Below are 27,177 nucleotides of genomic sequence, written 5' to 3' on the forward strand. Positions count from 1 at the left end.
AAGCTCATGGTGTGGGGTGAGGGGGGGGGTGGGTAACATATTGGCATGGATGGAAGATTGGCTTGCTAACAGATAACAGAGAGTAGGCAGAAATTGGTCATTTTCTGCTTGTCAAGATGTAATGGGTGCTATGCCGCAGGGATCGGTGCTGGGGCCTCAACTTCTTAATTTATATAAATGACTTAGATGAAGGGACCGAAGGTACGGTTATCAAATTTGCTTATGACACAAAGATAGGTAGGAAAATAAGTTGTGAAGAGGACATAAGGAGGCTACAAAGGGATATAGATAGATTATGTGAGTGGCTAAAGATCTGACAAATGGAGTATAATGTGGAAAAATGTGAAATTGACCATTTTGGCAGGAAGCATAAAAAAGAAGCATATTATCTAAATTGTGAGAGATTGCAGAGCTCTGAGATGCAGAGGGATCTGGGTGTCGGAGTGCATGAATCGCAAAAGGTTTGTATGCATGTAATTAGGAAAACTAATAGAATGTTATCATTTATTGTGAGGGGAATTGAATACAAACATAGGGAGGTTATATTTCAGCAACACAGGGCATTGCTTAGACCACATCTGGAGTACTGTGTACAGTATTGGTCTCCTCATTTAAGGAAGGATAGAAATGCATTGGAAGCATTTCACACAAGGTTTACTAGACTAATACCTGGAATGGGTGGGTTGCCCTCTGAGGAAAGGTTGGACAGGCTAGACTGGAGTTTAGAAGAGTAAAGGGCAACTTGATTGAAATGTATATGATTCTGAGGGGTCTTGACAGGGTGGATGTAGGAAGGATGTTTCCTCTTGTGGAAGAATTTGGAACTAAGGGTCACTGTTAGAAATAAGAGGTCGCCTATTTAAGACAGAGATGAGGAGAGGGTCGTGAATCTTTGTAACTCTCTTCCTCAAAAGGTGGTGGAAGCAGTGTCTTTGAATATTTTGAAGACAAAGGTAGATAGATTCTTGATAAGCAAAGGAGTGAAAGGGTATCGGTGGTAGATGGGAATGTCGAGTTGAGGTTACAGTCAGATCAGCCATGATCTTATTGAATGGCAGAGCGGGTTCAAGGGGCCGAGTGACCGACACCTGCTCTTATTTTGTATGTTTATCTTTGTGGGGGATGCAGCACTGGTAATGCCATTAAATGTCAAGGGGAGATGGTTAATTTCTCTTTTCCTGGAGATGCTCTTTGCCTGGCACTTGTGTGGCACGAATCTTACTTGCCACTAGAGTATGGCTACCCGACCCCAACCTGATGTTACTGGACAGCATGTATTGGGTTCGGGTCAGGTCGGGTCGCTCTTCCGGGGCCAGCATTTAGGCTTGGGTCGGGTTGGGCCGGCTCGGACACACTCTAACATCCTTGCGTTACAATTGTGTTTGTGAAACACTAGAAACTGCAGATCTTTTGACGTGTGCTTCCTACTCTGCTTGGTATTTCAACTTACTGTGTACTAATCAATAAACGGTTCTTACCTACATTGTATCAGAACTCAGTCCCAGGCTCATAATTATCCGGTTCGCCCTTTCTTGCTCTTTCCTGATTCTAGGGGTGTTGAGAGTCTTTGCCATTTTAATCTTAATGAAATATTTACAATGTAATCAGTTGCTGCACTGTTATGTAATAAGATGTTTTTAATGAGTTCTATTTTTGCTTTATCTCTTGATTTTCCTTCACGCTTTGTATTCTTGGTGACAAAAGCAGTTTAACAGCTTCAATCTGCATTAATAGGAACTTGGCCCTTTTCTTTAACTGCACAGTTTTCAAATGAATTGACTGCATCCCGTTAGGGGTTGGTAAAACTTCTCGTGCCTGTCTCAAAACATATTGTATTGAATAAAAAAAGTAAAGGAGGTTTGTAAGGTAAATTAAGAGATCTATAGGGGAAAGACAACGAATTAGGCTTTGAATTTGGAATATATTTAATGAATTGTCAGACCTGATAAATCACTGTTTTTAGTTTAATATGGCCTCAGTGTTTATGGATAATTTATGAAATTAAGAGGCATTTTTCATATACAAAGCTGGGCATTGGTACTTAACAGTTCATATATAATTTTGAATATATTTTAATTACTTAATTCATGTGACACCACTAAATACGAAGCAGTTGTAAATCAGTTAATATTTTTGTTTGCAAAATCTAACCTACAGGATTACAATATTAAATCAAGGAGAGATATTTCAAAGATTACTGGACTAGTAATCCAGACGCCTGGACTCATGATCCAGTGACAGGCAGGACGTCAAGGCGGGAAACACTCCGCACTAGTCTGCAGTGAGTGATTCCATCGAAGGTAGAGCACAACCTCTTTAATATAGGAATGTATATTTTATAATAATTAATCACTCAGGACCTTCCTGGTCTCTGCATCTCAGCTGCTCACTGGATAAACCTGCAGCAAGTATTTCAACCTGTAAAGCAGGAGTCTCGGTAATGCATGATGATATTTTCTGAGCCTTCGGGCAATGCTGTGTTTATTTTAAGCAATACAGATACTGGTACAGTGTGGGATAACCTGTCTGGGCACAACTCAATGGGTATCTGTTTAACTAGTGACCAAACAATCACTAACTTCTCTGGTAACAATCTTCGACTCACTACCTCAGGTACGTGGCTCCAATCTTAATGTACTTTCAAGTCCAGTTATAGTTTTTGTTGCTTATTAGCACAAGCTTAAAAAGTGAAAAAAAGGAAGCTAGGTTAACTGAACATTCTGGTGTTAGGTCAGGTCGGCTCGGGCATGGGAAAGAATGAAAGGACTCGGGCCTGGGTCGGATGTGGTTCTGTCGAGCTCGGGTCAGCTTTCATTTGCATACCCGAGCAGGCCTTTACGTTCCACTTACCAGCTCAAGCCTGAATGATGTCCAGCTCTTTCTGCAGTGGAAAAAAGATGCAGTTGCTTACAGAACACCTGCGCAGGATTCAACCATTATCGCCCACAGTTCAACTCGAGGGTCACAGTACTGAGCCGTTAACTCTGTTTCACTCTCCATAGATGCTGTAGGACCAGCTGAGTCTTTCCAACATTTGCTGATTATTATTTTGTTTAAATAATCACTAGCAGAGCGGCCAGGCTCAAACACAGTCTGGCTTCCTTGAACACCCTGGATTTCCTGCACACACGCACTGTTCCTCCCTGCTTGTAATCCAGGAATTTCCACTGACATAATCAAAAACAGAAAATGTTCGAAATTCTCAGCAGGTCAGACAGCATCTGTGGAGAGAACAGCTGAGTTAATGTTTCAGGTCAATGACCTTTCATCAGAATCCAATTCAGAGGAAGTATTAATAAACAAAATCTCGCAAAGACTTGATAAAAGATGTAGGTGTTAAGGAGCGTCAACAGGGAGGAGAGAGGGAGAGAGGAGGAAAGATTTAGAGAGGTAATTCCAGAGTTTAGGACATCGGTAGCTGAAGACACTGCCCCAATGGTGAAAATCTGAAATGCAACATAATTTGAGGAGTGCAGGCATCTCAGAGGATTGTAGGGCTGGAGGAGATTACAGTGATAGGGAGGGGTGAGACCACTGAGGGATTTGAATGAAAAAGATAATTTTGAATCACAGTTTTGCTGGACAGGGAGCCAATAGCGGTCAGTGAGCATAGGGTTGATTGGTGAACGGGACAAGCTGTGCATTAAAATACAGATAGCAGAGTTTTGGATGAGTTGAAGATTATGGAGGGTCAAACTGGGATTCTGACCAGGAGACCACTGAAATACTTGAGTCGAGAGGTAACAACGATAAGGATGAATGTCTCAGCAGCAGATGAGCTAAAGCAGGAGCAGAGGTCGCCGATGTTAAGGAGGTGAAAATAATCTGTCATGGTGATGTAGAGTATGTGTGGTCAGAAACTCAATTCAGGGTCACAATGGACACCGTGGTTGGAAACAGTTCGACCCGGCCTCAGAAGTTGTCGGGGAGAGGGTTGGTGCCAGTGACCAGAGAACAGAATTTACATCATGGCCGAAGAGAATGGTTCAGGTCTCCCCAATATTTATTTAATTCAAGTAAATTTATGCTCATCAAATACTGGATGTCAGACAAGCCATGTGAAAAATCTATGGCCGGAGTGAGAAGAGAAACCTTTGACAGTGAGTGAAGATGATTCTCTGGCTACTATTGATTTAAGAGCATTGGAATCAGGAGAGGATCATCCCACCCAGTTAGACAACAGAGGAGAGGCGTTGTAGGAAGATGGTGTCATCAACCATGTCAAAATCTGCAGACTGGTCGTGAAGGAACTTCGAATAAACACAGTCACATAGGATATCATTTGTAACTTTGATAAGTGCCTGCATCAGTGTTGTGGTTTGGGCAGAAACCTGATTGGCAGTCACTCAAACATGGCACTCCTGGAAAGATGGGCAGGCATTGTGGATGTGACAACACGTTCATGAGATTGACAGGAAAGAGAGTTTGGAGATAGGATGGTAATTTGCAATGACAGAGGGTTCAAGGCTATTTCTGTTGAGGAGAGGGTAATGACAACAGAAACAGAGGAGGACAGTTCCTGAAGAGAGGAAGCCATTAACAATATCAACTAACATGGGGACTAGGAAGGGAAGGGGGTGGTAATTTCAATATAATGGTGGAAGTATTTAAATAATTACAGAAGTAGTTGCAGGCACGTAGACCCATCTGAATCCCAGATGGAAAATATGAGGGGGAAACTGTATAAAACGTGATGTGTTCATTTCTCTACAGTAAAGCACAATGATTGTTCTCAGCATATTGCTGGTCTGGTCACTATCCTGATTCCAGCCCCAGAGTCGCCGGGTAAGTCAGTGTTGTGGGTTCTGCAGGTAAACACACCCTGGGTAAAGATCAGTTGTACAATGCAGTCATAAACACAATCTTCATCCTGATCAGTTCAATCCTTTCCCACCCTATTTCCTGGCACAGGGCTGAATCTGAATCGGACACTGTCTCATTCAGATTGGATTGTCCTGATCCTTTAACCAAAGTCATTAAAAGTAATTACGGCAAAAATGACTAAACTGCCCCCAAACTGTTCGGATGACGCCACATTGAAACCATGTTCGGTAGCTGGAATCAAATCTTTATCCTGAATTCGGTTTCATTGTTCACCATAAATCCTCTATTATCAAACTATAAACGGGCAGAGATAGCAATGGACAAAGATTGTGGTTAGTTTATTGGGATCACACATCATAGAGAAGGGCAAAGTGAACCATCTGATTGAACACGTTATTTATTTGGAATTATCTCCGCTTTAGATCTTGAGCAGTTTCTTGAAGCCGATTCTAATTCACCATAAATGCAAGTCTTTCGAATCCCAGCTCTATTAATCTCAGTATCAGGCTTTTTACAATGTTCCCTTGATCTGGATTGCCATGGAGTACTTCAATCCCCTTCTCCATCATTACAGTTAGTTTATAAAGCTGGTCAGTTATTAGCAAGAGAGCAATGATCATAAAATCAGAGAGACAATCTCCAGTTAATAAGTAATAGTCTCGGCCCTGATCAGGATGTTCACACCCACCATTATCAGGTTCCAGGTTTCACTTACTGGAAATTAATCTGCAAATGTGTACAGTAAACAAACAAAACCTTTGTATCATTGAGTTCCGAAGAAGGGTCACTGACCCGAAACGTTAACTCTGCTTCTCTTTCCACAGATGCTGCCAGACCTGCTGAGTGAATCCAGCATTTCTTGTTTTTGTTTCAGATTTCTAGCATCCGCAGTATTTTGCTTTTACCTTTGTACCATTGGCTGGCTAACTTTTATTGGTGGTATTGCAAACTTACCTTTCATTTAATTTAAATAAAGATTTGGCAGCAGATTCAATTAATTATGAGACTGAAAAACTGAAATGTTAATGAGTTTCAGAATTATAATTTATATTTATTATTGCTGAAAATAGAGACATATTGCAGAAGTTTTTTGTCTTGTACTCATCAGGACAATCTGAAAGAATACCAATGTAAGGGGAAGCAACAACTTTATATTGTATGAGAAGAAAGTGCTGATTGGTTGGCAAGTGAACTCTGATTCTTAGTGGCATTGCCATGGAGAAAGCACTAGTTTATGGTGACTGATAGTTAACTGACAAGCTTTGTTTGAAATTTAAACCAGGCAGCTTCACTCTGATTGGTCAAGGTGTTGCTCCGACGGATGAACCAGCAAATGGCTGTCGCTTATTTTGTTTAGCTGAAACAGACGCAATGTGTGTACATGCTTTCAGTCTGCAAAGAACAGGTCCATCTGTATTAATATATGTAGCTTCCGGTATGCACAAATGCGCCACACTGCAAGCCAGACTTCCAATCTTAAATTGGTTGTCAGTGTAATTCTTAGCACACTGAGGATTATTTAGCACGAGTTTAAAAGAGAAGTGCAAACTGCCAAGTGGGTAATTTTCTTTGGACTTCTTGAGAGATTGCCATCCTTGCAGAGTCACGGTCCTGCCAATTCAGTTCACTGCACTTGATATTAAGATGATGCTGAAATGGTGGAACACAGTGAATACTCCGGGTTGTGAATACATTCCACCAGTAGCAGCTGAAGAGCTGAACATCATAACAAGCTGTCTGAGCCAAGCAACTCCAAAGCATCAGACACTGACATATTGGACAATATAAAACATTGACCAGCTGCATCTTATCCACAAAGTCTAAACATATCACCCAATCAGCCATCTCACAATGATCAGCAAAGTGATAGATGAACTCATCAATAGTGCCTTTAAATGTCAGCATTGACCCAACAATAACCTGCTTATGGGTGTTCAGTTCATATTGTACCTGAAATCTTCAAACTTATTCACAAATGCAAGAGTTAAATTCCAGAGAAATGGTGATTGCAATTCCACCTGAACAAGGCAGCATTTGACTCACTTTGGTACCGAAGAACCCGAACATCCTGAACTCAATACGATTAAAGAGTGCCCCCACCCGCAATCCCGAACCACCCACCTCTCCACTCCCATTACCCCATACCCCCTCCCCCAAACCAGGGCTGGAAACTTTGGATTTCGGTGATAGTTAGGGGTTATGTTGAAGAGTCCCGGACTCTAACTTTGTTGTCATGACCATTTCATACAGTAGAAATATATTTAAACATTATTTACAACGGTACAATGTTAGCGAGCGAGACTATATTTGGAAGTTTTATTTTGTTACATGGTGCTGCTTCCAGTAAGTTAATTTCTGAATAAAACAATTCTTTCTAACTCGATCCATTGTGGATATTACAACTAATCAATAACATTGAACAACTATGCAGAGAAAAGGTGACGAGTCCATTCGAGTACATAAAAAGACTATAATTGTGTTCAGTAAATTCACGGTCCTTACCTTGTGCTGTGTCTCCTGATTCCGGTTCCAGTGTGTCTGGTGGGTTAGAGTTGTGTGTTCTGCACACACCCTAGTTAAAGATTAATTCCACATTCCAGTCATACAGACGACCTTCAGAGTTTTCATTACAATACAACATGCCCTGTTCTTTGGAACAAGGAGAATCTGAATCCCACACGGTCTCAGTCAAATTCGAACTGAATAACTGAGCTTTTACCCAATGTCATGGATTCTGTGTGTGATAACAATGACTAAATTCTCCCTCAACTCTTCTATCTGAGAGTGTGGTGGAAGATGATTCAATCAAGGTATTCACAAGGGAATTAGACTGTTATCTGAACAGGAACAATGTACAGGGTTACAGGGAGAAGGCATAGGAATGGTATTAGGTGAATTGCACATTCGGAGAGATGGTGCAAACATGAAGGGCCGAATGACCTCCTTCTGCCGTAACGATTTTGTAATCTGTGGTTCAGAAAGCCCCAGGGAAAAAGGGTTTCCTGTAGCTGCCTGGAGTTCGGTATCCTCAATTCAATTTCATCATTCAGTACAGAACCTGCTTATTATCAGATTATAACAGGGCACAGACAGCAAGGGACAAAAATCATGATTCTTAGAATCAAACACCAGAATAAAATGCACAGCTAACCAATCGTTGTAATTTATTAGCAGTGGAGCAATGATGATCAAATTCATCAGACAGTCTTCAGTTTATTGATCAGCCTTGATCAGGATGTTCACACCCATGAATATTATACTCCAAGTCTCACTTACTGGAACTGAATCAGCAAATGTGCATCATAAATAAGTGAAACAACTGTAACATTGAATAATTCCCTATTATTGGTGTGACTGACTGTAAGTTTATAAATTTAATTTAATTTTTTTTTTTAAATCTGACAGATAAATCTATTCAGAGATTCAAGGATTTTGAAAAATTATTTCTTACTTAAAATTATATTTCTCCTGACTCTCCCATGTCTAATTCCCTTCCCTCTGTCTCTGTGTTACTTCCTCCAGGGTTGTCTACCTATTATGGTCCTAACTTCTAATGTTTTCCTTCCTTTATCACCTCCTACAGTCCTAATACTCCCATAAAACCATACAACCATAGAAAGATTAAGGCACAGAAAGAGGCCATTCAGCCCATCGTGTCTGAACTGGTTGAAAAAAAAATAGCCTCCCAATCTAATCTCAACTTCCAGCATCTGGTTTATAGCCTTGCGGGTTACAGCACTTCAGGTGCATGTCCAAGTACCTTGCAAATGGGTTGAGGGTTTTTGCCGCCACCATTGATCCAGGCAGTGAATTCCAACACCCTCAACCCTCTGGGTTTTCATTCGGTGCCCCTCTAATCCTTCTAATCACTTTAAATCTGTGCCCCCTGGTAATTGATCTCTCCACTAGGGGAAACAGGTCCTTCCTGTTTGCTCCATATGGCACCCTCATAATTTTGTACACCTGTTGTCCAGCAGGTACGAGGCCTTGATACCTGTGTGGATGAAGAGAAGGACTGTAAGCTGGATGGACAGACTGACCATGGCAACATGGTGAAAGATGCCATCCCACTGGGGAGAGAGAAGAGAAATGTGGTCGTGATCAGAGACAGTATAGTCCGGGGATTGATACTGTTCTCTGTAGTCGCAACCGGGAGCTCCAATGGCTGTGTTGCCTGCCCGGTGCCAGGGTTAAGGATATCTCCTCATGGCTGGAGAGGTACCTGGAGTGGGAGGAGGAGGATCCAGTTGACGTGATCCATGTGGGAACCAATGACATAGGTAGAACGGGAAATGATGTACTGCTTAGAGAATGTGAGGAGTTCGGGTCCAAACTACAACGGAGATCATCAAAGGTAATCATCTCCGGATTGCTACCTGAGCCACGCACAAATTGGCACAGGGTCAAGCAGATCAGAGATTAGAGATACAGCACTGAAACAGGCCCTTCGGCCCACCGAGTCTGTGCCGACCATCAACCACCCATTTATACTAATCCTACACTAATCCCATATTCCTACCACATCCCCACCTGTCCCTATATATTTCCCTACCACCTACCTATACTAGGGGCAATTTATAATGGCCAATTAACCTATCAACCTGCAAGTCTTTGGCGTGTGGGAGGAAACCAGAGCACCCGGAGGAAACCCACGCAGACACAGGGGGAACTTGCAAACTCCGCACAGGCAGTACCCAGAATCGAACCCGGGTCGCTGGAGCTGTGAGGCTGCGGTGCTAACCACTGCGCCACTGTGCCGCCCCTCAGAGATCAGAGAACTAAATGCGTGGCTCAGAGAGTGATGTGGGAAGAAGGGGTTTCGATTCTTGGGGCACTTGCATCAGTACTCAGGGAAGAGGGAGCTATTTTGTTGGGATGGACTTCACTTGAACCAGGCTGGAACCAGTGTCTTGGCCAATCACATAACTAGGGCTGTGGACAGTGCTTTAAACTAACAGGGGTGAGGGTTTGGGTAAAGGGAAATTTAGAAATCGAAAGAGAGAGGTCAGGGTATCGGAGCAGGATAATGATGTGGGTAACTCCCAACAGAATGGGACAGGAAGGGACAGAGAGTTTCACAAAAATTGTACATTGGCAAATAAGGTCATTGCAGGGAATAGAGGAAAATAAAATGAAATTAAAGTTCTTTTATCTGAATGCAGGAAGCATCTGTAACAAGACAGATGAACTAGTGGCACGAACAGAGGCAAGTGATCTAGATCTAATTGCCATGGCCGATACATGGTTACAAGGAGATCAAGGTTGGGAAATAAATATTCCAGGGTACACAATATTTTGGACAGACAGACAGAATAGCAAAGGAGGAGGGATAGCCCAGATAGTAAAGATTGGCATAAAAACATTAATAAAGAAGGGATGTGGCCTCAGAAGATCATGAAGCAGAATAAGTTTGGGTGGACATTAGGAATAGCAGGAGTCAGAAAACATTTGTGGGAGTAATTTACAGGCCCCATAACAGTAGTCATACTACTGGACAGAACATTAAATGGGAAATTATTGGAGCATGTAAAAAAGTAATGTATTAATTGTGGGGGACTTTAATCTGCATATAGACTGGAACAATCAGCTTGGCAATAGTGGTCTAGAAGATGAATTTGTGGAATGCTTTCATGACATTTTCTTGGAGCAATACATTGTAGAACTGACCAGGGATAAAGCTATTTTAGATCTCGTATTGTGTAATGTAGCAGGGTTAATAAGCAATGCCATAGTAAAAGATCCACTGGGAAATAGTGATCATAATACCATTGAATTGCACGTTAAGTTTGAAAGTGACACATGTCAATCACAAACAAGAATCTTAAACTTAAATAAAGCCAATTACAAAGGTATGAAGGAAGAATTGGCAAAGGCTAATTGGGTAAATAGATTGGAAGGTATCATGGTAAATGAGCAGTGGGAAACATTTAAAAAAAGACTTCAAAGGGTTCAACAAAAGTACATTCCGTTCAAAAACAGAAACTCGTCCAGAAAGACCCATCCGTGTCTCACTCAGGAAGTTAAGGAGAGTATTAAACTAAAAGAAATGGCTTACAATGTTGCAAAAAAACAGTAGCAAGTCTGAGGATTGGGAGTGTTATAGAAACCAGCAAAGGGCCACCAAAAAGTTGATAAAAAGGGAAAAAATAGAATATGAAAGTAAACTAGCCAGCAATATAAAAACAGATTGTAAGAGCTTTTATAAGTACATAAAAAGGAAGAGAATAGCGAAAGTAGACATTGGTCCCTTAGAGGCAGAGACAGGAGAAATCATCATGGGGAATGAGGAAATGGCAGAGGCACTGAACAAATATTTTGTGTTTGTCTTCACAGTAGAAGGCCCAAGTTCCATCCCAGAAATAAACAGTAACCTAGGGGCTAAAACGAGTGAGGAAATTAAGGAAATCTATATCAGTCAACAAAACGTATTGGAGAAACTTGAGGTACTAAAATCTGACAAGACCCCGGATCAGATGGCCTACATCCGAGGGTTCTAAAAGAGATAGCTACAGAGATAGTGGATGCACTGGCTATGACTTTCCAGAATTCCTTAGTTTCAGGAATGGTCCCATCAGACTGGAAATTGGCAAATGTCTTGCCGCTTTTCAAGAAAGGAGTTAGAGAGATAACAGGGTATGACAGACCAGTTAGCCTTGCATCAGTCATTAGGAAGATGCTGAAAACTATTATTCGGGACGTCTTAACATTGCATTTGGAAAAGCATAGCATGATTAAAACAAGTCAGCGTGGGAAATCCAGTTTGACAAATTTATTAGAGTTTTGGAGGATCTAACTAGGAGGGTAGATAAAGGGAAACCAGTAGATGTAATATACCTGGATTTTCAAAGGGCATTCGATAAGGTGCCACATAAAAGTTTAATAGGCAAGATAAGGGCTCGTGGTGTTGCGGGTAATATATTAGCGTGGATAGAGGATTGGTTAACTGACAGGAAGCAGTGAGTGAGTATAGATGGGGCATTTTCAAGTTGGCAGACAGTGAACAGTGGGATGCTGCAAGGATCAATGCTGGGACCTCAGCTATTTACACTCTATATTAATGATTTGGATGAAGAGACAGAGAATAATGTATCTAAGTTTGCTGATGATAGAAAGCTTGGTGGAAAGGTAAACTGCGAGGAGGATGTAGAGAGGCTGCAAAGAGATATAAACAGGTTAAGTGAATGGGCAACAAGATAGGAAATGGAGTATAATGTAAGGAAGCGTGAAGTTGTTCACTTTGGTCGTAAAAATAGAAAAACAGAATATTCTTTTAAAAGGTGTGACACTGCTAAGTGTTGTTGTTCATAGAGACTTGGGGGTACTTGTACAAGGAACACACAAAGTTAACATGCAGGTGCAGTGAGCGACCAGGAAGGCAAATGGTATGTTGACCTTTATTGCAAGTGGATTTGAGTATAGGAATAAATAAGTCTTACTAAAATTGTACAGGGCTTTGGTGAGGCTGCACCTGGAATACTGTGTGCAGTTGTGGTCTCCACATTTAAGAAAGGATATACTTGCACTGGAGACAGTGCAGTGAAGATTTACTAGATTTGTCCCTGGGATGAGCATGTTGTCCTATGGTGAGAAGCTGAGTAAATTGGGCCGATATTCTCTGGAGTTTAGAAGAATGAGAAGTGATTTAGTGAGACATACAAGATTCTAAAAGGGCTTGATAGGGTAGAAACTGAGAAATAGTTCCCACTGATCGGGGAATCTAGAACACGGGAACACAGTCTCAGGATAAGGGGTCAATCATTCAGGACTGAGATGAGGAGAAATTACTTCACTCAAAGAGTTGTGAATCTTTGGAATTCTCTACCCCAGAGGGTTGTGGATGTTTTACATGACTGACATCATTGAATACATTTAAGGCTGGGATAGATAGATTTTTGGTCTCGCAGGTGGAGCAGCCTCGATGGGCCACATGGTCTACTTCTGCTCCGATTTCTTGCGTTCTTGTGGAAGAGAAGCAGTGATTGAGGTGCCGATTGTGGGAGGGAGCGGAGAAGATAAGCGCCAATTGAATCCGCTTTACAAAACTCACACTGGAGGCTGCGTCCCTTTGTGTGATGATGTTTTGCACGCATGTGCACATTAGTACCGGCAAACTGGAAAAGTTCAGGTGCATTTTGCATGTGGGTAAGGATGAATGTGTTCCGTGCATGTGCACAGTTTGGACTGCAGTGATGATGTGGTGCTTGGCTGCGTTGTCAGGAGAAACGCAGTAAAGAGACATGCAGTGTCAGACACGCAGACTTACATTATCAGAGGGGCAGAGACTGGCACTGATATGTAACAAACACATAACAATACAGTCAGATGCACAGGGCTATAATGTCATACCGTGTCAGAAACACGCAGATATTTCAGACATATTTTCACACCGTTAGATGCACAAAGTCACTGAGTCAGTCAATATGTAATACAGAGTCACATACACAGGTGTACAGAGACAGGCGCACAGAGATACAGTCAGGCACACAGCGTATGGAGTCAGACACTCAAAGTTATAAATATAGACACACAAGAATACAGACATACACAAGGTATAGATACAGATGCACAGAGATACAGAGCCATACACAGGAATGCAGAAACATACATACAGATAAACAGAGTCATACTGACAGGTCGAGAGAGTCAGGCACACAGATACAGTCAGGCACAGTTCAGAAAGTCAGGTGCTTAGGTCTATATAGATAGACACACAAGAATACAATCAGACACTTAGGGTACAAGGTCAACAGCACAGAGAGAGAGATTCATACACAGATTATAAAGATTCATCTACAGGGATACAGTGTCAGGCACACTGAGGTACACATCCAGACCCATAGGGTGACAAACTCAGACACACAGCGCTAAATAAGTCAGACACACCGAGATACAGTTTCATTGACTCATGGATACACATTCAGACACACGACTATTCTGAGTCAGCTATACTGGGACACAGAGTCACATAGAAAGGTATGGAGTGTTAGACACACAAATATAAAAAGTCAGACATGAAGGGGCAAAGGCAGATGCACTGGAACACAGAATCAGACGCTCGGATACAGAGTCATAACGCATAGAGAAACAGGGTCAGGCTCACACAAGGGTACAGAGAGAGAAAAAAAATTGGACACAGGGTCAGATATATAAGAATATAAAGAGACACGTGGGGATATGGAGTCATACACACAGTGTCTCAGAGTCAGAGACACAGAGCCAGTCAAAAAGAAAGTAAGACACACAGTAATATGGAGCTGAATACGCAGAGACAGAAATTCAGAAACATTGTCATAGAGTCAAAGAGTTATGCAGCACAGAAACAGGTACTTCGGCCCATCTTGTCTGAACCAGCCATCAAGCACCTAACTATTCTAATCCCATTTTCCAGCACTTGGCTCGTAGCCTTGTATGCTACGGCACATCAAATGCTCATCTAAATACTTCTTAAATGTTGTGAGGGTTTCTACCTCTACCAGCTCTTCAGGCAGTGCGTTCCAGATTCCAACCATCCTCTTGGTGAAAATGTTTTTCCTCAAATCCCCTCTAAACCTCCTAACTCTTACCCTAATTCTATGCCCCATATCCGATGTGAAGGGAAAAAGTTTCTTCATATCTAACATATCAATGCTCCTCATAATTTTGTGTACCTCAATCATGTCTCCCCTCAGCCTTCTCTGCTCTAAGGAAAACAACCCTAGCCTTTTCACTCTCTCATCACAGCTGAAATGCTCCAGCCCAGGCAACATCCTGGTGAATCTCCTCTGCACCCTCTCCAGTGCAATCACATCCTTAATATAATGTGGTGACCAGAACTGTACACAGTACTCCAGCTGTGGCCGAACTAACGTTTTATACAGCTCCATTATAACCTCCCTGCTCTTATATTCTATTCCTCAGCTAATAAAGGCAAGTATCCCTTATGCCTTCCGAACCACCTTATCTACCTGTGCTGCTGCCTTCAGTGATCTATGGACAAGTACGCCAAGGTCCCTCTGACCTTCTGCACTTCCAAGGGTCCTACCATCCATTGTATATTCCCTTGCCTTGTTAGTCCTCCCAAAATGCATCACCACACACTTCTCAGGATTAAATTTCATTTGCCACTGCTCCGCCCATCTTACCAGCTCACTTATATCGTCCTGTAATCTAATGCTTTCCTCCTCACTATTTAGAACACCACCAATTTTCGTGTCATCTGCAAACTTACTGATCTTCTTCTTCTTCTTTGGCCACCTTGTCTCGAGAGACAATGGGTAAGCGCCTGGAGGTGGTCAGTGGTTTGTGAAGCAGCGCCTGGAGTGGCTAAAAAGGCCAATTCTAGAGTGACAGGCTCTTCCACAGGTGCTGCAGATAAAATTGGCTGTCGGAGCTGTTACACAGTTGGCTCTCTCCTTGCGCTTCTGTCTTTTTTCCTGCCAACTGCTGAGTCTCTTCGACTCGCCACACTTTAGCCCATCCTTTATGGTTGCCCGCCAGCTCTGGCGATCGCTGGCAACTGACTCCCACGACTTGTGATCAATGTCACAGGACTTCATGTCGCGTTTGCAGACGTCTTTAAAGCGGAGACAAGGACGGCTGGTGGGTCTGATACCAGTGACGAGCTCGCTGTACAATGTGTCCTTGGGGATCCTGCCATCTTCCATGCGGCTCACATGGCCAAGCCAGCTCAGGCGCCGCTGGCTCAGTAGGGTGTATATGCTGGGGATGTTGGCCGCCTCGAGGACTTCTGCGTTGGAGAAACGGTCCTGCCACCTGATGCCAAGGATTCTCCGGAGGCAGCGAAGATGGAATGAATTGAGACGTCGCTCTTGGCTGATACACGTTGTCCAGGCCTCGCTGCCATAGAGCAAGGTACTGAGGACACAGGCTTGATGCACTCGGACTTTTGTGTTCTGTGTCAGTGCACCATTTTCCCACACTCTCTTGGCCAGTCTGGACACAGCAGCGGACGCCTTTCCCATGCGCTTCTTAATTTCTGCATCGAGGGACAGGTTAGTGGTGATAGCTGAGCCTAGGTAGGTGAACTCTTGAACCACTTCCAGAGGATGGTCGCAAATATTGATGGATGGGGCATTTCTGACGTCCTGTCCCATGATGTTCGTTTTCTTGAGGCTGATGGTTAGGCCAAATTTGGTGCAGGCAGCCGCAAACCTGTCGATGAGTCTCTGCAGACACTCTTCAGTGTGAGATGTTAATGCAGCATCGTCAGCAAAGAGGAGTTCCCTGATGAGGACTTTCCATACTTTGGTCTTGCTCTAAGACAGGCAAGGTTGAACAACCTGCCACATGATCTTGTGTAGAAGAAAATTCCTTCTTCTGAAGACTTGAACGCATGAGAGAGCAGCAGGGAGAAAAAGATCCCAAACCGTGCAGGTTCGAGAACACAGCCCCATTTCATGCCACTCAGGATTGGAAAGGGGTCTGATGAGGCGCCGCTATGCTGAATTGTGCCTTTCATATTGTCCTGGAATGAGGTGATGATACTTAGTATAGCTTTGGTGGGCATCCAAACTTTTCCAGTAGTCTGAAGAGAGCACGTCTGCTGACAAGGTCAAAGGCTTTGGTGAGATCAATGAAAGCAATGTAGAGGGGCAACTGTTGTTCACGGCATTTCTCCTGTAGCTGTCAAAGGGAGAACAGCATGTCAATGGTGGATCTCTCTGCTCGAAGCCACACTGTGCCTCAGGGTAGACACACTCAGCCAGCTTCTGGAGCCTGTTTTCAGAGCGACTCGAGCAAAGACTTTCCCCACTATGCTGAGCAGGGAGATTCCATGGTAGTTGTTGCAGTTACCGCAGTCACCCTTGTTCTAATAGAGGGTGATGATATTGGCATCGCGCATGTCCTGTGATACTGCTCCCTCGACCCAGCACAGGAAAAGCAGTTCGTACAGTGCTAAAAGTATAGCAGGCTTGGCACCCTTGATAATTACAGGGGTAATGCCGTCCTTCCCAAGGGCTTTTCCACTGGCTAGAGAATCAATGGCATCACTGAGTTCCGATTTTAGAACATAGAACATAGAACCGTACAGCACAGTACAGGCCCTTCGGCCCACGATGTTGTGCCGAACCTTTAACCTACTCTCAGATCAAACTAACTACCTACCCTTCATTCTACGATCATCCATGAACCTATCCAAGAATCGCTTAAATGTCCCTAATGTATCTGCTTCTACTACCACCACTGGCAGCGCATTCCATGCACCCACCACTCTCTGTGTAAAGAACCTACTTCTGACATCTCCCCAAAACCTTCCTCCAATCACCTTAAAATTATGCCCCCTGGGAATAGCCCTTTCCACCCTGGGAAAAAGTCTCTGGCTATCCACTCTATCTATGCCGCTCATCATCTTGTACCCCTTTATCGAGAGTCACCTCTCGCTCCTTCTTCGCTCCAATGAGAAAAGCCCGAGCTCCCTCAATCTTTCTTCGTAGGACATTCCCTCCAGTCCAGGCAGCATCCTGGTAAATCTCCTCTGCACCCTCTCTAAAGCTTCCACATCCTTCCTATAATGAGGCGACCAGAACTGAACACAATATTCCAAGTGTGGTTGAACCAGGGCCTTATAGAGCTGCAGCATAACCTCGCGGCTCTTAAACTCAATCCCCCTGTTAATGAAAGCCAACACACCATACGCCTTCTTAACAACCCTATCAACTTGGGTGGCAACTTTGAGCGATCTATGGACATGGACCCCAAGATCCCTCTGTTCCTCCACACTACCAAGAATCCTGTCTTTAAGCCTGTATTCCACATTCAAATTCGACCTTCCAAAATGAATCACTTCACATTTTTCCAGGTTGAACTCCATCTGCCACTTCTCAGCCCAGCTCTGCATCCTGGCATTGTCCCGTTGCAACCTACAACAGCCTTCCACACTATCCACAACTCCAGCAACCTTCGTATCATCGGCAAATTTGCTAACCCAGCCTTCCACTTCCTCATCCAAGTCATTTATAAAAATCACAAAGAGCAGAGGTCCCAGAACAGATCCTTGTGGAACACCACTGGTCACCGAGCTCCATGCTGAATACTTTCCATCTACTACCACCCTCTGACTTCTATGGGCCGGCCAATTTTGTATCCAGACAGCCAACTTTCCCTGAATCCCATGCCTCCTTACTTTCTGAATGAGCCTACCACGGGGAACCTTATCAAACGCCTTGCTAAAATCCATATACACCACATCCACTGCTCTTCCTTCATCAATGTGTTTTGTCAGATCTTCAAAGAATTCAATAAGGCTTGTGAGGCATGACCTGCCCCTCACAAAGCCATGCTGACTGTCTCTAATCAAACTATGCTTTTCCAAATAATCATAAATCCTGTCTCTCAGAATCCTCTCCAATAATTTGCCCACTACCGACGTTAGACTGACTGGTCTATAATTCCCAGGGTTATCCCTATTCCCTTTCTTGAACAAGGGAACAACATTTGCCACCCTCCAATCATCCGGTACTACTCCAGTGGACAGTGAAGACGCAAAGATCATCGCCAAAGGCGCAGCAATCTCTTCCCTCGCTTCCCGTAATATCCTTGGATATATCCCATCTGGCCCCGGGGACTTATCTGTTCTCATATCATTCAAAATTTCCAGCACATCCTCCCTCTTAACCTCAACCTGTTCGAGCATATCAGCCTGTTCCACGCTGTCCTCACAAACGACCAGGTCCCTCTCACTAGTGAATACTGAAGCAAAGTATTCATTTAGGACCTCCCCTACCTCCTCCGACTCCAGGCACAAGTTCCCTCCATTATCCCTGATCGGCCCTACCCTCACTCTGGCCATCCTCTTGTTCCTCACATAAGTGTAGAACGCCTTGGGATTTTCCTTAATCCTACCCGCCAAGACTTTTTCAAGTCCCCTTCTAGCTCTCCTAAGTCCATTCTTCAGTTCCTTCCTGGCTACCTTGTAACCCTCCAGAGCCCTGTCTGATCCTTGCTTCCTCAACCTTAAGTAAGCTTCCTTCTTCCTCCTGACTAGCCTTTCCACATCTCTTGTCATCCAAGGTTCCTTCACCCTCCCATCCCTTCCTTGCCTCATCGGGGCAAACCTATCCAGCAGTCGCAGCAAGTGCTCCCTAAACAACCTCAACATTTCTGTCGTGCATTTCCCTGAGAACATCTGATCCCAATTTATGCTCCCCAGTTCCTGCCTAATAGCATTGTAATTCCCCCTCCCCCAATTAAATATTTTCCCATCCCGTCTGCACTTGTCCCTCTCCATGACGATAGTAAAAGTCAGGGAGTTGTGATCACTATCACCGAAATGCTCTCCCACCGAGAGATCTGCCACCTGGCCTGGTTTGTTGACAAGCACCAAGTCCAACGTAGCCTCCCCTCTAGTCGGCCAATCTACATATTGAGTCAGGAAACCTTCCTGGACACACCTGACAAAAACTGTTCCATCCAAACTATTTGCACTAAGGAGGTTCCAATCAATATTAGGGAAGTTGAAGTCATCCATGACAACAACTCTGTTACCTCTGCACCTTTCCAAAATCTGCCTCCCAATCTGTTCCTCCGTGTCTTTGTTGTTATTGGGGCGTCCATAGAAAACACCCAACAAAGTGACTGCTCCTTTCCTGTTTCTGACTTCCACCCATAATGACTCAGTAGACAAACCCTCCTCGATGACCTCCCTTTCTGCAGCTGTGATACTATCCCTGATTAATAATGCCACTCCCCCACCTCTTTTACCTCCCTCCCTATTCCTTTTGAAACATCTAAACCCCAGAACATACAACATCCATTCCTGCCCCTGAGATAGCCACGTCTCCATAATGGCCACAACATCGTAGCTCCAAGTACTGATCCATGCTCTAAGCTCATCACCCTTATTCCTGACACTTCTTGGGTTAAAATAGACACACTTCAACCCAACTGGAGAAAACTGTGTCCAGTTCTGGTCACCACACTTCAGGAAGGATGTAAGGGTCCTTGAGAGGGTGCCAAGGAGATTTACCAGAATGGTTCCAGGGATGGAGAATTTAGTTACAAGGTTAAGTTGGAAAAGCTGGGTTAGTTTTCCTTAGAACAAAGGAAATTGAGGGGTGATTTAATGGAAGTGTATAAGATTATGACAGGCTTAGATAAGTTAAACAAGGAAAAGCTGTTCCCATTAACAAATGTTACAGGGCTTGGGGACACAGATTGAAAGTTTTGTGCAAAAGATGCAGGGGGAATATGAGGAAACACTCTTTTCCACAGCGGGTGGTAATGACCTGGAACTCACTGTCCACAAGGGTAGTGGAAGTGGAGACGATCAATGACTTCAAGAGGAAGTTGGATGGTCACCTGGGAGAAATAGACTTGCAGGGCGATGGGGATCGAGCCAGGGAGTGGGACTGACAGCACAGCTCTGTGGAGAGCTGGCATGGACTTGATGGGCTGAACGTCCTCCTTCTGTGCTGTAAATGAGTCCATGACTGTCTGACTCTGTGGTAACGAACGGAGTGGATGGAAAACCACAGTCTGATATTTTAAGCCGTGACTTACGGACACAAGGTGTATTGTATTAACTTACAATGCTTACTGTTATAACCTTGTAATGTATCACCATAACTGCTAGACTAACCTTTTTACATGTGTGAAATTCAGCGTTTCACTCCATATCATATTTTAGTTGAATTATTTGAAGTAACACAAAACCCTGAAATGTAAATACTGAACTCAGTAAGTGTAAGGTGTGGTGCCCAAGAGATCAGAAAGATTACTCACCCTTGGCTGAATATTTTCAGAGTAATTTAAATAAAGCAGCCAGTTTAACAAGTAATAAAAGCAGAAAATACAGGTAACATTCCCCGGTTTAGGCAATATCTGGGATTTCACACTTTGCCTTAGTTTGTCTAGTAAACCGTTTTCAGGGCTGACTAAAGGTCTCTGTACGAATATACCAGCTTTAACAATAATAAGAAGCCAATCAACCTGCCGTCTCTTAATTCAATTTACTCGCATTTGTTTCCTAACCCTTTCTGCCTTTTTACTCACACATATTCTCCCTCCAGCTAATAGTGAATAAATGTGTCTGAAATCAACAATTCTAAAAGGCCTGAGACCTTCCGTTGTATAAATCCTCCTGGGGCATAAATGAACAGTATATTAATCTCATCTCTGTGATTATAACAACTCAAACATGACCACTAGGAGGTCATTCAATCCCTCTGTGTCTGAAACCCGTTCACCAGCCTTTACACATTGTCTAACTCATCAGTCAGGTCCATCAATATGTTTTCACTTTTCAAATACACCCTCAGCATCCACAGTCATTTCGGTGAGGATCCAGATTTCCACTTTTCTTATTGGGAGAAGTGCTTCCTGACATCACCCTGATCAGCCTAGATCTGATTGTAACTTTATAACCCTGGTCAATAGTAAACTTCAACAGAGATGCAGTAGAGTGTGAAAACAGGTGACCTGCTGTGTGAGAAGTAAAAGATAAACACCTTAGCAGAATCTCAGAGGCTCAGATATAGGTAGTGCCGAGGCAAATTAGCTGGATGTTAAGGCCACATCATTTCTACTTGCTTTTACCAGGCGTTCACATTCGAGCTGATAGAAGTCCGAGTGTGGGAAGTCAGAGATTTTGAGATTCTGACCTGGTTTGGGTGACAGATCGTTTCCTAATTGGACAATTCAAACAATAGTGAGGTCACGATTGAATGAACTCAGTCTCCAGAGGCTTTTCTATGATCAGAAAATATAAGAAGGGATTCCATGGTCAAAACTCTCTGAAACTATTCTCAAATTTGAAGTTGGTAAGAAGTCCTGAGATGTACTTGTTAAGATAATGTATCATTTAATTCAACATCACACAATAACAATTCTCATCAGTACTGTTACATCATCCAGGAGGCAGTGATACAGAGGTGAAGTTTAATAAAACATTTCCAAGTGGAAGTCATTATACAAATCCAGGTGAGTACAGGTAACAAGTCCGTTCATCGACCCCTCAGTTTCCTCAGGATGTTTCACAGGATCATTGCACCTTTTCACAATCTCATGGTTTACAGTCTCAGGTGATTCCGTTTGAAAATTCAGTCCGCAGTAAGGACACAATGTTTGATTTCCATGGTAACACCAGTACCTGCTCCCATGTTGGTGTCACAAACACGTTAAGTTCAGGATCCTTAAACACTACAAATGCTCACGATCACCCAGACAGAACAGTGGGATTCCCGACTGACACTTTCCCCAGTTCTCCTCTCGCAGTGTTGACCCATCCTGGGTGCACCAGTTTCAGGAACCTCCCCAATAGGATATTCCCTCTGGGTGACCCCAGACACTGGGTATTGGTATCTATTGGACGGTGGGATCTATCCAAGCTGAACAGAGCCTGTCTCCATCCTGAACATACACAGGTTCACTCCCCAGCAGGGTCACTGGGTACTGATACTGAGTGTGAACCCTGGATAATGTAATTCCCAAATCCAGGGATATTGAGTGTAATTACCAGTGTCCCACTGCAGCCCAGACTGAGCCCCACCCTGGACCCTTCCTGTCTGTACATTTCCCCAGTGCCCCATTGGGGAACATTCAGTCCCAGATATCCTGCAGAAGCAGCGCTGTGGGGCCGGGCGGATGAGTCACGTGACCATGTTGCTGGGCCTCTGATGTCACAATGGGAGATGACACTCGCTCAGCTCGAACTAGAAACAGTGAAACAGCCAATAGGATTTAAACCTGGAGCGCGGCCAATTAAAGGGGAAGGACAGAAAATTGGCCAAAAATGTTCACAGAGAGAGACCAGTGAGGTTTACAAATTGAAATGTTCACACATTCACATTCAGTCTGGGTCTTGTACCCTGCAGGGACTTCAGCTGATTCTTTCCATTTGAACTGAACTGATTCCCCAACAACCTGAAACAGATTAAAGATTAAACAGGAAATAAACAGATTGAACAATAGTGTAAATAACAGGGAAACTGGGATTAATACTTCAATAATAATTACAGAGATATTACTGATAAGAGTGACTGAATCCCATTTATATTTTATTTATTACATTAAACATGAACACAAACACTCACTCGATCCACTCCAGACTCCTGCAGTTCAGTATGAGGCGGCGGAGAGCGGGGACAGATCGGTCTGTGAAGGAGTTTGATCTCAGGTTCAGAGACTTCAGTGACTGTTTTGTGCTGACAGCAGAGGCGAGATCCTCGGCACAAGAATCTGTGAGACCAACACCCCGTAGACTGGGGATCAGAGAGAGAAATAACAGGAATCAGTGTAAATCTCCAGGGTTCATTAATAACACTATTACCGATATTAATAAATAATAATTATATAATAATTAATAATATGAATTAGTAAAGATATTGAAAGGTTCTTCCCATTTCCACAAAGTAGATGGGATTTGAACAAACTAAACAGGAAAGACTGGATTAAGAGTTGCAGCCAGGGAGAGCAGGTGAGAGAGAAATTCAGGCTGGAATACACAAGAATGTACAAGAGCAGCTTTAATGTTCAGCTACTTCAGTGAACCCTTCATTCACCTACTGGGAGCTCGATGGGGAGGAGCAGGTGGCCCGAGTGCCCATGAGGTGGTTATCGAGGCTCAGGACCTCAATCCGGCCTCGGTCGCCCTTCCACCGTCACAGCTGGGAGCCGGGAAAGACGTTCCACCGTGAGCTGGATGGTGACCAGGAGGGCAGAGTCAGCCTGGAGGACGGCGACATCGAGGAGGCCGGGCAGGCTTTGGGCTGGCCCGCTCGGCAGGGCTGCGACCCCCGCCGGACACCTCCCCTCGCACCCCCCTTCCATTCCCGCACCTCCTTCCCTCCTCGCACCCCCTTCCCCTGTTGCACCCCCTCCTCCCTCGCAACCCCTCCCCCTACCCCCTTCTCCCCTCCCCGCACACCCCCTTCCTCCCTGCACCCCCTTCCCCCCGCACCCCTCCCACTCCCTGTACCTCCTTCCCCCCTCGGACCCCGCACCCCCTTCTCTTTTTCGCACACCACTCCCCCTCCCCTCTACCCCCTCACACCCCACTCCCCCTCCCCTCCCCATGGCGCCCCCTTCCTCCACCCCTTGCACCCCCTTTCCCCTCCCCCTCTCACCTCTCCCCACACCCCTCCCCCCTACCCCACCTCTACTCTCCCTCCATGAAATCGCACAGTTTACTTGTTCGGGCCCTGCTCAGGGATAGGAGATAACAACCCCACTCCCTTGTGGACGTCTCGGGAGAGACCAAGGCTAAGGGAGTAAACCGTAACAGAACATCTGGAGCAGAACCCCTAAGACCGTCAAGTGTCACCTTTAGCATGTTTTCGACAGTTCCTGCAGCCATATCAGTGTCAAATGTCATGCTGTGCACTCCTTTGAACCCCACTAGGAAGGGCAAGATGAGGGTTTTGATGCTTGGGCAACTCACAACCTCCATACATCAGCCCAGGCATGCGCCATGGAGAGGTCACTCCACAGTCGCCTCACAGCGACCCAAACAACACAGAAGGCAGCAGTGACAGGTTATAAGTCCAGTTCAATTGGCGTCGAGATTGGGCACCATGGGTTGCCTTTGTCGGTGGGCGAGGTCATGGCATCTCACTGGACAGCTACCGCCCGCCTCAAACCGGGCAGCCCCTCGTCACTAAGGTTCTGTCCCGCCACAGTCCACCTGCTTTAATGGGTGCTTGGAGCGCAGGGTCATTGCCCGACAAGTGGACTGTAACACAGCACCAAACAGCACGACCTAAAAAGGAAAGAAGGTACCAGACCTTCGTTTTGCAAACTGGAACGTCAGAACTATGTATCCTGGCCTGTCGGAAAACCTTACATAAACCAACGACTCTTGGAAGACCGCCATCATTAACAATGAGCTCAGTAGACTCAATGTAGACATTGCAGCACTTCAGGAGACACGCCTCCCTGTGAGCGGATCTCTAAGAGAGCAAGACTACACCTTCTACTGGCAGGGTAGGGATCCTGAAGAACCAAGACAGCATGGAGTGTGCTTCGCCATCAGAAACTCTTTGGTCAGCATGATAGAGCCACCTTCAAATAGCTCGGAACGCATACTGTCCATTGGACTGCTCACTGTCTCTGGTCCAGTACACCTACTCAGCATCTAAGCTCCAATACTCTGCTCACCACCTGAAGTTAAAGACCAGTTCCACAAGGAATTCCATAATATCATTAGTAGCATTTCTAATACCGACCATTTGTTCCTGCTGGGGGACTTTAACGCCAGGGTTGGGGCCGACCATGACTCATGGCCCTCCTGCCTCGGGCGCTATGGCATTGGAAGGATGAATTAGAATGGACAGAGACTGCTGGAGTTGTGTATCTATCATAACCTCTGCATCACAAACTCGTTCTTTCAGACTAAACCGGCATTTCTTTCAAGCCAGCAAGGTCGATCTGGAACCTTTTCTGACACTTTTAGTGGAATGTGCATTCGCCAAAAATGAACAATTATCTACATAACATTCAATGAGTATGTGATCTTCAGTAAACCCCTTGTATAGAATCTCACTTACAATATTTGACAAATAGAATCCCATATCCACTGTCTCCACAAGGGCCAGTGTGTCAATCAGCTGAAGTACTTTTAACAACCCTTTTTATTTTCTGAGCTTCCCGAGCTGAAGGACAGTATCTCCCATTTTCACCCATCAGTAATATTATGAAACCAGCTGCACTAGAATACCCATCAGGAAGATTAGCATGTGAACCATCGCTAAAAATGACTAGTTTCATGTTCTTTGGGTCACCGAGGGATGGGAACTTAAACACACATTTCTCCAGATTTCTCATCGGGACACAACCCATATCCACATCTCCACTTCATTCTTCCACTGGTTATTTTTTATACTTATTTGTTTTGTGGGATGTGGGCGTCACTGGAAAGACCAGTATTTGTTGTCCATCCCTAATTGCCCTTGGGAAGGTGGTGGTGAGCTGCCTTCTTGAACCTCTGCAGTCTATCTGGTGTAGGTACATCCACAATGCTGTTAGGGAGGGAATTCCAGGATGTCGATCAAGCAACAGTGAAGGAACGGTGATATATTCCCAAGTCAGGATGGTGTGTGGCCTGGAGGAAAACTTCCCACGCATCTGCTGCCTTTTCCTTCGAGGTGGAAGAGGTCGTGGGTTTGGAAGGTGCTGTTGAAGGAGGCATGGTGAGTTGCTGTAGTGCGTCTTGTATCTGGTACACTCTGCTGTCACTGTCTGTCCCTGGTGGAGGGAGTGAAAGTTTAAGGTGGTAAATGGGGTGTCGATCAAGTGGGCTGCATTTATCCTGGATGATGTTGAACTTCCTGAGGGTTGTTGGAGCTGCCTCATTCTGGCAAGTAGAGAGTATTCGATCACACTCTTGATTTGTGCCTTGTAGATGGTAGACAGGTTTGGGGAGTCAGGGGGTTGACTACTCACTGTAGAATTTCCAGCCTCTGACCTGCTCTTGTAGACACAGTATTTATAATGCTGCTCCAGTTCAGTTTCTGGTCAATGGTAACACCCAGGATGTTGATAGTGGGGGATCCAGTGATGTTAATTCCGTTTAATGTCAAGGGGAGATGGTTAGATTCTCTCTTGTTGAAGATGAGCATTGCCTGGCACTTGTTTGGCATGAATGTTACTTAGCACTTATCAGCCCAAGCCTGGATGTTGTCCAGGTCTGGCCTCATGGGGACATGGACTACTTCAGTATCTGAGCAGTTGAGAATGGTAGATGGAATATAATGTAGGGAAGTGTAAAGTTATTCACTTTGGTTGTAAAAATAGAAAAGCAGAGTGTTTTTTAAATGGTGTGAAACTTGTAAGTGTTGATGTTCAAAGGGAATATATTTATACTTTCATATTTCAACCTGTGTGTTAATAACCTTGCATCTTTATGAAATGAGTCTTGTTTTACAATAAATTAATAATTTTGTTTAATATTAAAGAAACTTGATTGGTAGATTTTTATTCAGAAACTGAAATAGATGAAGTATATAATTGTCTGTATCAGTAACTGGGTAAAACATTTAAATATATGTTGTGACCTGTGGAGAAGTGGAACTAGAGAAAGACAGTGCACTCCTCCATCCTCGCTCATAATACCAACCAGTGGAGAGTGTGGTGGGGGGGGGAGGAGGGAGAGAGTGGGGGTTGGGGAGAGTGTGGGGGGGAGTGGGGAGAGTGTGGGGGGGAGTGGGGAGAGTGTGGGGGAGGAATGGGGAGAGTGTGAGGAGGGTAGTGAGGAGAGTGTGTGGGGGGAGTGTGGAGAGTGTGGGTTGGTAGTGTGGCGAGTGGAGGGGGAGTCGGGGGAGTGTGGGGGTAAGTGGGGAGAGTGTGATGGGGAAGTGTGGGAGTGTTGGGGGAGTGGGGAGAGTGTGGATGGGTAGTGGGAAGAGTGCAGGGGGAGCAGGG

At 44.4% G+C, this 27,177-nt stretch overlaps 2 protein-coding genes across 9 annotated transcripts in view; both read right to left on the reverse strand.

Annotated features, from left to right (window-relative positions):
* Window positions 1-7,407, reverse strand: part of LOC137385172 (NACHT, LRR and PYD domains-containing protein 3-like) — an 89,560-nt gene extending 82,153 nt beyond the window's left edge. For 2 of the 4 annotated variants that reach the window (XM_068060145.1, XM_068060142.1), the window contains exon 1: window positions 7,327-7,407. The gene's annotated coding sequence lies outside the window, so the exon portion shown is untranslated. Of the gene's footprint in view, window positions 1-1,478; window positions 1,494-2,850; window positions 3,222-7,326 lie in introns of those variants that run through there. The other 2 variants (XM_068060143.1, XM_068060144.1) reach the window with 2 other exon arrangements.
* A 14,235-nt stretch (window positions 7,408-21,642) lies between these two features.
* Window positions 21,643-27,177, reverse strand: part of LOC137385173 (NACHT, LRR and PYD domains-containing protein 3-like) — a 72,220-nt gene continuing 66,685 nt past the window's right edge. For all 5 annotated transcript variants that reach the window (XM_068060152.1, XM_068060151.1, XM_068060153.1 and 2 more), the window contains 2 exons: window positions 22,854-23,021; window positions 21,643-22,683 (listed from right to left, as the gene is read on the reverse strand). In XM_068060152.1, the coding sequence (XP_067916253.1) occupies window positions 22,596-22,683; window positions 22,854-23,021 (256 nt within the window). In that variant the 3' untranslated portion in view covers window positions 21,643-22,595. The remainder of the gene's footprint in view (window positions 22,684-22,853; window positions 23,022-27,177) is intronic.

This window comes from Heterodontus francisci, chromosome 28 (assembly GCF_036365525.1).
Source record: "Heterodontus francisci isolate sHetFra1 chromosome 28, sHetFra1.hap1, whole genome shotgun sequence".
Taxonomy (NCBI): Eukaryota; Metazoa; Chordata; class Chondrichthyes; order Heterodontiformes; family Heterodontidae; genus Heterodontus; species Heterodontus francisci.